Raw genomic sequence first — 11,063 nt, 5'->3', positions numbered from 1 at the left:
GCCATCATAGTGAGCGTCCCAAAGTGCTCGTGAACATACTCATATAGCTCATCAAATTCGAGTCCCAAACCCCTAATTTATCTACAGTTAACCGTCCTATTATCTTCATTAAGGTCTGGAACTCTTTCGTCCATGCGAAGAAAGTCAGAGGAATACAGTCCCACTGGTAGTATTCCTCTAGAAAAGGAGCGCATTTGCCTCCTAACCTGATTCAAAACCACTTGTGCCTGGCCATTTACTAGCCCTCTATCTTCTCTCAAATTGCGGTACCTCCGCACATTGAACCAGAAATGTTCACTTCAATACTCCTCAACGTCTGACTCATCTAACAATTCTTCTTCTCCTAAGTCCTCTGGATCCTCCTCACTTTCTTCACTGTGCTTCATTTCAAGCAAGTGAGTTCTACCTCTAACCCTAGAAGAACTGCCAATTTCTGATAGTGATATGAAACCATTCTGATATATCTCAGATGATCTCCTAATATCTATGTGGAATCCATTCTGGTGGTCCGCCTACTTCGTTATGAAGTCCATTCTGATATATAGGAGGCGCTTCCTCCTGTTTCTCTGCAGCATGTAGCTGAGCTCCATTTTGCCCAGACATGCTGAAAAGAAACAATTCGTAACGTCACCGACCATCTAAGCCCCTTTTTCCTTGCTTAACTTCATTATCATCTCATAAGGTATCACAAATATTAAACTTTCAATCAGTTTATACATAATTCATAAATATGGAATCACCTAATATTCCTTAAACGAGCAATACACACTTAATTGCCTTAGCAGTTCGCATTTGCAAATATTAATCACTTTATTCACTTAACTATCTACGTTCGCGCGCGTTATGGAACTTACTAATAATGCACATATCAATCAAATGCAAACAACTAAGGTTTGACTCTCTTGCTGCAGTAGTTCCTAGGTTTACTTACTGACAGAGTTTCACAATTCAGACAGACATCCAAAACAAACTAGCAGTGGTAACTGGACCAACTGCTCTCAAACAATCATCAAAACAAACCTGCAGTGGTAACTGGACCAACTGCTCTCAAACAATCATCAAAACAAACCTGCAGTGGTAACTGGACCAACTGCTCTGATACCAACATTGTCACGACCCAAAATATTGAGCCGCAACCGGCGCTAGGGAACGGGAGTGGTAGCTCCGGAACCCGTAGCAAGCCTAAAATCACAATTAATTTTTCTCAAATAATAAACAATTATCACAAAGCAACAGAAGCAAGTATACATAACATGTATACACAAACATTTACACTAACTGTTCAAAAACCTCGCGGGCTCTAGTTACCGTACCTTGTACGAACTGGCCTCGCGGTACTATATCCATCAGTTAGTGTATCCAACATATCACCGGCATCTGGTGCCGTGCACAACATATAAAACACGTAGCCTACAAAAACCTATAAACAGGACAGCAGGGATATGTACAATAAAAATACACTGCTGTCTAGGCTACGACTCTGTCAATGCAGGACTACTACTGCAGCATTCACAGAAGTCAGAAACTATACATATACAGCTGACTTCTGGACTTCAAAATTGGCCTCTAGCTAAGTCCACACACTAAGTACCTGAAAGACATCAAAGGTGAGGGGTCAGTATTTGGGAAAATACTGAGTGAGTTTGCATTTACTAACGGTATTATTATAAAAACATAGCATCGCATCTTAAGAAAACAATAATATAAAACATATAAACAGGTATTTGATCCGTACGAAACTAATATTCTAGCATGCGACACATCTCTCGAATAATCATATATCATTCAACCCAATCGTAAATATCAATTGCGAGTCCAACTCGCTGGTGGCCCAGCCACTAGATACGGGGACTTCCAGGCTACACCGTAGCCGAGTTCACTCTCGTATCGAAATCATAACCCAATCGTAAATTTCATATTCATCAACAGCTCCCAGCTGTGTCAAGTCATTTCTCAAATGCAAACACACTAGACTGACTCGATACTGGTGATCACACAGCCTATTGACACCCAATAGGTAGCTAGTTTCTTCGGATCGCATACTAGTTCTCGTATATACATTTGATAGAAACATATAATATTTAATCAAATCATCTAACATGCGATGCGTAAAACCAGTATACATATCTATATAAAATGATTTTATATATATAATACACGAAAGTAAAGTGCAACTCACGGTGACCGCAATCCAATCACAAATATGGTCGATGAAATGATATGCCCTCACTATCCCACGTCTACTGACCTCTCTGCTCGCTGACACGTCTGATAAATAATTAACATTTAATGATTAGACGTGAATCTCGTATTCCTATACGTATAATACTTTTAAGTTTTAAGATTTAGTTTTGTTTTACACTTATTTACGTATTCGATATCTCTAGTCGTATAGACGACTTAGCGAATACCATTTCTCATAAATGAGAATCGCTTAACGTCCTTGACGTTTCCCATTATTATTATTCATTTAAAATGTCGAGATAATCTCGAGATTAATAACTTTCCAAGTCCGAAATCTGTCCTTTAGCGTCCAGTTACTTTAAACGTCAAACACCTAGGTCAATTACAACTTGTATTCGCGTGGGGGCGAGTTGGGGTGCACGGGTGTGCGTTTTGGTGGGTGCACGATCGTAAAACCAAGTACACGTTCGTGCACCTCAAGAGTACACGTTCGTGTACTTTTAGTACACGTTCGTGTACCAGGAAAAGTGCACGTTCGTGTACTTCAGGTACACGTTCGTGTACCTTGCTAGGTGCACGTTCGTGTACTTCAAGTACACGTTCGTGCACCAGTGGTACACGGTCGTGTACCACGTGCACAGCCCCGGAAATCAGATTTTCCGGGGTTTCGCCACAATCCCGACGTGCTAAACATACCCACGCTCAATACCCATAACCCGGTTTCTTCAAAAACGCCATAATAAACTCAAAAACATCAAATTACAACCTAAACTCGATTCTAATCAAAACAGCCAACAAACCCATCGTTTTCATGCCAAAACCCGACTTCTTACCTTAATTTGATGGTCGGAGATGATAGAGCTTCCAATTCTGAAGAAATCGCCGCTTGAATCGCTCGAATCGGACGTCGAACGGAGAAACGGCGGCGAAACGATCGTAATCGGCGTTATATCTCTCAATTTCTCTCGATTCTTCATTTCCTTCTTCTGATTCATGTTTCTCTCTATATATATTTTGGAAAATATATCACTTTGGTACTTGTTCTTTTTATTCATTATCATTTATCGTTTAAACTTTTCTTTTGTACGATTTAGTCCATAACTAAATCAATAAACTCTTAAATTATAACTTATACGTATTATTTATATCCAATAAATAATACGAAGCTCGATATTAATACTTTCCATTCAAAATCCAAAATTTCCATTTTCGACACAAAGTGGCTAAATTACCACTTTGGTCCCTGTATTTTATTTTGGACCTTTCTTGACATTTTTCCTTTTAATTCCAATTCTAACTTTAGAATTGAAATTTAGCCTTAATTTTCTCACAGTTAATTTCTCAAAACCGACCTACTTGAAACTTATTTACTTTATCTTTTCAGAAATTCTTCTGATATCACCACTCTGGCGAATCAAAACTGGACACGTGGTCCAATTAGCTTATTAAATATTTTGGGGTATTACAGTTGGTGTATAAATATGGCACTTTTTAAAAGACATGTAAATTGAAAAATTGGGGTGCTATCGGAAATCACCTAAATTTTTAAATTATGGCTGAAAGCGAAAATTTGAATATTAAACTCTCTGAATCATTGAACTTACCTATTGCTATAAAAAGAGTGATGTTCTTTATTTATTTATGGAAAGGTCACTCATCTTTGCAATTTGTTATAACAAAAGGTCACTCATATAAAAGACAATGTTTTCGCACTAAAGCATCGTTTTTGCTTACATGGCATTGTTGAAATTCCGAAAAGATGTATAACATATTATCCTAAACACTACAAGAAAAGTGAGATTTAGTAATGCTCTATCACAACATTTGTTAAAGTCGTTGTAAAAAAATATATCTATTATAACGACTTTTCTATTGTCATTTCTAAGTGTATTTATTTCACAACAAAGAATACCATTAGTAAAAGTAATTTTTAGTAAAGAGCTATCACAATGCTTATTGTAATCATTACTTAAAATATATTTTTCATAACGATTTTTTAATATCGTTTTTAAACATACATTTTTCATAACCGTAAAAATTATCATTATTACAAGTATTTTTTTGAATGGCTCTAACACAACGTGTATTAAAGTCGTTATTAAAAATGCATTTTTTATAATGACTTTTCTAGTGCCGTTTTTAAATGTGCATATTTTAATAAGGTTTAAATGCACCAAAAATCACCAATTTTTGCGTGTTTTTGGTATTTAATATAATCTTTTAATTTTGGCAAAAAAGTACATGAACTTTCAAAATTTTCCAATTAAAGACACCGACACCGTTTTGGATGTAAAACGACAGCGTTTTAGATTAAAACGACACCGTTTTGGATTAAAACGACACCGTTTTGGATGTAAAATTACACTATTTTTCAAAAGAAAACACACGTGGTTTTAATTGCAAAAAATTGGGAAATTCATGTTAAATATGCTAAAATTAAAAGATTAATATCAAAAACACGCGAAAGTTGGTGATTTTTGGTGCATTTGAGTCTTTTAATAAAAGTAACATTCTATTATAATTTTTATTAAAATCGTTATAAAAACTATTTTTTCACGACTATTTGCTATTGTTTTTAAATATATTTGTTTTACAACCATAAAAAAACAATATTTAAAGGTCTAATACAACTTATATCATAGTCGTTGAACAAAAACTATACTTTTCATAACAATAAATGTAGAAAACTTGTGTCTGTGTCAACTCTTGGCTTTAATACTTACCCATCTTTTTTTGTCATTAATAAAAAAAGAAACCATGGAGAATTCTCTTTGTTTTATTTGAGGGGTTGTGGAGAATCAAGAACATATTCTTATACATTGTGTTTTCTCTAGATGTGTTTGGTGCGGTATACTTAATAGGGTGGGTATAGTTTGGACGTTTCCGAAGAGCTTTGCAGGCTTTTTAATTCACTGGCATAGTATCGTGGACAGAGGCATGTACAAGATTTTATGGCAAAATTTATGGTATTTCGTGGTATGGGAAATATAGAAGAGCAGAAACGAGCGCATTTTCTCAAATACTTCAACAAGTTATGAGGCAATTATCTTTAACTGCTTCTCAAAGGCGGTTTTCCATTTTAAAATATGTAATAGGAGTTTTTGTTATTCTGGCTTAGATTTTTTTAGAAATCCTCGATGTATTTTATTTTCAGACTTTTGATTTGCCTTCCTCTATCCCGTAGCCTCTAGTGTGCATCCTTGAGTGTGCCACTTCTTGTGCGAAAGGGTAGAGTTTTGGTTTTGCCAACTTTTGTGTTTTTTAATATACTTTTATTCATAAAAAAAGGAACCAAACGAAACTCTTTTGTTATTTTGCTTCAGATATATATCAACAGCCATTCAATTTCAATAACATCCAACTTTTCCATTTCAAAACCCAGGTCAATTGCTGCGACGCCGCACTCTCAGAATGATGCCGTTCTATACACCCTACCGAGCTATAGTAGAGGTGGTCGTTACTGGTTCAACACAAAAACTTTAATAAATAAAATTTTAATTAATGTCCTTGCAAAAAGTTTACTTTTAACAACGACATGACTTCTTACCAATTTTTATTTTACACAACTATATTTTGATCGTTATTAAAAGTTATGGTTTAATACAGCCATATATTTGATAAAAGTCGTTATGAAAAAGATAACATTACGCCAACACGCACAATCAAATTTGTTGTTCCTAAAACTTTTTAACCATATTTTAACTTTTAATAAAATTCGGCTCACCAAAGTAGCATTTCGTTGTAATAAAAAATATAACTCGATATCCTTTTTATAACCAAATAAAAAATAATCTCTTTTGTAATAATAAATAAGTTAAGTGACACATATTATTTAATATAAGTGAAAACTTACTTCCCGTTTTTGTTCAGCTGTGGGAGAGAACTGAATTTCTTGCCGACTCCTTCCAGATACATAGATAGTTCTCGCTGCTATTACTTGACTTCCTATCATAAATTCATAAGATTCTGTACATGTATGGCTTATCTCATTGTCAGTCTGCAAAAAATACAAGAATTACTGCTGGAACTTAATTCAAAAATTACAGCACGTTCAATTAGCCTAAGTTAATAATATTTCTAATTTTTCTCCTTTAATGTTTCTATTTTTGAAATTTTTGAAAAGATCCCAACTATAAAACGGCACCTTTAAACCTTCTATGGGCCTGTTTGGTTCAGCTGTTTCTTATAACTGGTGGCTGTTAGCTGTTGCTGATAGCTGTTAGCTGTTGGCTGGTAGCTGATAGCTAATAGACCATTAGTGTTTGGTGAGATTTAATTAGCTGTAGCTGTTTATATATAAAATGACCGTAAAGGGCATAATTTTTGTTTTTATATATTAAATTATGAATATATTATATCATATATTATTTAATAAAAGTATTAATAATTATTTTATTATAAGAAGCAATATTTAATTTAAACTTATTTAGATATTTTTTTTTTATAAATCTGTAATAAATTTTTCAAAAAATTATTAAATTATATTTATTTTAATATAAATAAAATAATTTTATATACTTTATAAATGATTAGAGTATTTAAAAATAATTTAAATAATTTTATATATAAAAAAAGGATATATTCTAGTAAGGGTAATTTTGTCTAAATAATGAAACAGCTATCAGCTGTTGGCAAAAAGCTCCAAATGGAATTTTTCAAACAGCAGCTATTGGTTCAAAAAGCTCCAAAAAGCTCTGAAAAATTTCTCACCAAACACTTTGGTGGAGCTTTTTGAAAAGCAAAAGCCAAAAGTTCCACCAAAAAGCTGAACCAAACACCCCCTATATTTAGACTACTTTCCACCCGAACCGGATAGATCCCTTACGGAAGGCAAATTTCTAGCACTAAATTTTAAACGGCTACATCTATGAATATAGTGCGAACCCGTGACCTCATTTAATCTATGCAAGTGCCTTACCAACTCACCTACGTTTTGATATTTTTCTCCTTTAATTTTGATTAGTTACCTATTGATTTTTAATAAATAAAACTCTAACAATAAACTAGGAGTTTTAGTCAATAAATCTTTTGCTTTTTTTTTTCCCGGTAATATAAAATGGTTTATCAAATAAAATGTTAGTGAACTTTACCTCAACAATAATCCAACCGGTGGAAAAATCTCTATTTTTTGTCACCCAAGCAGTGTTGTCTTGAAAACAGTCACCGGTCCAATTTGTTCGCTGCAAAAAACCCATTATATTTGCTACTTGAATATATTCTCCTGCTGGAATATCTTGGCTCAGCGTCGTGTTCGGCATCGACGCTTGTTCGGGCACATCGCGCAGTGCATCTCCAGCGAGCACAAAAATGGAAAAGCAAACGATGAACATTGCGGAAGACAAAGATAGAGCCATATTGATTGTGAGAATGGTGACCTTTGAAATAAGCTGAGGCAATATTTATAGAGAGTTTATTACTTTTAAGTTTTAACCCATAATTCTTAACATATTATTGTTAATGATTATGATTACAAGGAATACTTAGAATTAGTAGCAAATAATTTTGACGCTAATAGTGCAAATTTTGTTACTATTAACATATAGTCAAAAAACAATTGTAACATGTTACTGATAATAAAACATTATTTTAAGTAATTGGTAGTAAAATTTGCTTTAAAATGCTACTAATAACTTAACTAATGCCATTTTTTGTGGCCAGGGGCGAAATTAGAAATTTTCCGAAAACGGGGGGCAAATTTAATATTTTATGTAAAATATAAAAATAAGATAGTCAATTTATATTAAAAAGTAAATTTAATTGCATTGTTTAGTCTAATTAATTCAATATGCCAGTTCGATTTTGTTTTTTTGGAAAGGTGGTCAATTGACCCCTTCCTAACCATGTGGCTTCGCCACCGCTTGTGGCTTAATATATATTTCGGTTCATAAAAAAAAATTAACTAATGGCAGTAATTTTTAAATTATTGCTACAAAATGTCTTTTAGCAGAAAAAAAATTACCTGCAAAATTATTATTACCAAATACAGTACTCCCTCCATTTTCTATTACTTGATGTTTTAGGAAAGAAAATTTATTACATTTTACATGTCGTTTCCATCTGCTAATGCATTTTACTTACCTTTATTTCTATTTGCCCTTAATTACTTTTAGAAAACTACAGAGCTAATAAATGCTATAAGGGGTTACTATAAGGGTAGTATAGTATTTTGTATGCACAATAATTACATTCCTTAATCTATGTGCACATACCTAAAACGTCAACTAATAGAGAATGGAGGGAGTATTTTTTATAGTGTGTACTAATTAGAGTTCTATATGCTTTCATTCATTAAAAAATTCAATTTTTTTATTTTTTATTTATTACGAAAATTTTAAATTTTATAACTTTATGAGTAATTGATTCTAGAGACCGCATTGTACTTTTTAGAAATATTAAAATGCTGACTGGACTTTAAAACATAATAAAATGGTTATTTAACTTTCAAATTTATGATTCTCAGAAGTTTTAAACGTTTCTCGTTAAATTATGTATATGTTGTAATCCGTTTTTAATTATTTATGACAAAAAATACCTTATATTTTATATATACACATAACCAACCGAAAATCAGACTCGATTTTTTTTCTCCAGTGACAAAAAATATGTCTATCCTATCATAGTCGAATCTTTTAGTAACCAAAATGTTACGTTTTGAAATTCGGCCACCATTTTACAATTTTTGGAAAGTACAGTGACCCCTAAAATTAATTACTCACAATTTTAGTTTAAATTTAATCAATTAAAGTACAAAGTAACAAAAGAGTTTTGTCACGAATGAAATCAAGCACGTGATCAAGATATGAGATCTTAAATATTTTTTTTTTTGATTTGATCATGAGGTGTCCTGAACGGGTTCCAACTATGAAAATGCACCTTTAAGCCTTCCACATTCAGACTAATCCTCACTCGAGCCGGGTAGGTCTCTTACTGGAGGCAAAGCTCTGACACCAAGTTTTAAACGGCTGCATACATGAGTACGGTTCGAACCCGCGACCTCATTTAAGTTAGAAGAGCGCCTTACCAACTCATCGACGCCTTGATAATAAATATTTAACTTTCGAATCCAAAGTACGCTTGAAATATATACTTTTGAATAAACGATTGACATGACCATAATTCAACATCAACCATACACAACTATAAATACATCTGGAAATTTTTAACTTACTGATACAAAAGTACATAACAACATTAAGTTGCTGCGGATTTTATAATTTTAAAAACAAGTAAATCAAAGTGTTTTACATGTGCTATCTGGAAGAAGAAAATATAGTCTAAAAGGAGCTATAATTGAGTAGGCGGTAACTCGGCTAATTTTTTTTTGAGAAAAGTCAGACCTGATAGAGTAACTGAGTAAGTTATGTCTTCTGATAAAACCAATAGTAAGAAACACATTACTAAAATATGTAGGTATACAATTGATTTGTAAAATATGTAGATATACAATTGATTTGTATATAAAATCAACATGCAGATCAACTAACTAATTCAGCCACTAAGGAAAAGAAAAAACTCTCTTGCCCAACCTTCCCACCTCTCCTCTGGTTAACCTAATATCAGCGCCGCCCTCTGTGTGAGGTGGTTTTTGGCCATTTTTCGGCCAAAAATTACCTCCCCTCCCTTTCCACCCTCTATATTTTCTAACTCTACCATAAATAAATAGTGTTTATTATATTACTAATATTTTTTTATTTTCTTCTCCCCATGGTTTCATCTACCCTTTTATGGATTTTTATTCACCCTAAATGGATTGTTCTTCTTTAAATGGGAAGCTTTACAAGGTATTCCTCTTGATTTCGTTATGAAATCTTAAGATCTACAGTCCGGATTTTTGCGTGCTCTCAAATCGCTTGGTGGTTTTTCATTTAGGAGTCGTTCAAAAAAAATGGTACCGACAAAGTTTGGATTTTACTTGTGTTTCCATTTTTAAGATTTGTTTATAAATTTAATTTTTACAGTTTGAATGTTTACTCTCGACGATCTTTGTAGATCTAAGGATTTCTTGTTGTAACTTTTAGATTTATAAATTTTATGTCATATAGCTAGGTTTAGTTTTACATCTAGTTTTTTGATCTTTTTTGGCTGACACATTAGTTGTCATACAGCTTTATCTGTTGTAATTTTCTAGTCCGTTTTTTTACGGTTACACCGGAGACTTTTGTAGTCGATTTTTAATTTTAAATGAAACTATTTTCCGACAAAAAAAAATCAACATGCACGTGTGAATGTGACATCACAATATCAACAAAAATTTGTCAAGAGGACTATTAGCAGAATCCTTTACACCAATGTTGACATAATGTCAAAACCTCGCAGGTTGCAGAAAAGTATATCATACTACGAACTAGTTGTATCCTAAAATAATCACATGCTCTCTTCATTCCAATTAATCTGCTGAGAGGAACGCCAGGCCACAGACTAATCATCAATTAATCTAATTGACTGCAGGGAGCAAAGTTGCGCCAACTGTCTATTCCATTCGTCATCTTGAAAGGACAGCGGGTTGAAAGGACGGTGATGGAGTAATAAAGAAGAAGAAAAATAAATGAAGAGAAAGAAGAAAATGGAAAAAAGGGGTAATGTTATAATAATGTCAATTTTATACGTTTTTTAAAACTTCTCACAAAAATACACTAACTTTTATTTTTTTCCAAATTAATACACGGTACTGACGTGGCAATGATTCATTGGTGCTATTTGCTAAGGTGTAAGTCATTTTTAACAAATAAATGAGTGACACGTTAGCACCGTGTATGAATTTGGGAAAAAAAATGAAAGTTGATGTATTTTTATGAGAAGTTTTAAAAAAACGTCATTAAACTGAGAAAACGTCTAAAGTTTGTGAATTTTTATGACATTAACCAAAAAAAATAGAGAAG

General features: G+C 33.0%; 1 protein-coding gene across 1 annotated transcript; it reads right to left on the bottom strand.

The window, feature by feature from the left end:
• Positions 1–299: 299 nt before the first annotated feature.
• LOC126686864 (uncharacterized) lies at positions 300–7,539 on the bottom strand. The gene is made up of 4 exons (XM_056106302.1): positions 7,275–7,539; positions 6,038–6,181; positions 517–579; positions 300–455 (listed from the first exon to the last, which is right to left on the bottom strand). The coding sequence occupies exons 1-4, from the start codon at positions 7,536–7,538 to the stop codon at positions 300–302; spliced, it is 627 nt and encodes a 208-aa protein (XP_055962277.1). The 5' UTR covers position 7,539.
• Between the last annotated feature and the right edge of the window lie 3,524 nt (positions 7,540–11,063).

This window comes from Mercurialis annua, linkage group LG6, assembly GCF_937616625.2.
Source record: "Mercurialis annua linkage group LG6, ddMerAnnu1.2, whole genome shotgun sequence".
Lineage (NCBI taxonomy): Eukaryota > Viridiplantae > Streptophyta > Magnoliopsida > Malpighiales > Euphorbiaceae > Mercurialis > Mercurialis annua.
This window is presented reverse-complemented; position numbering and strand designations above follow the sequence as displayed.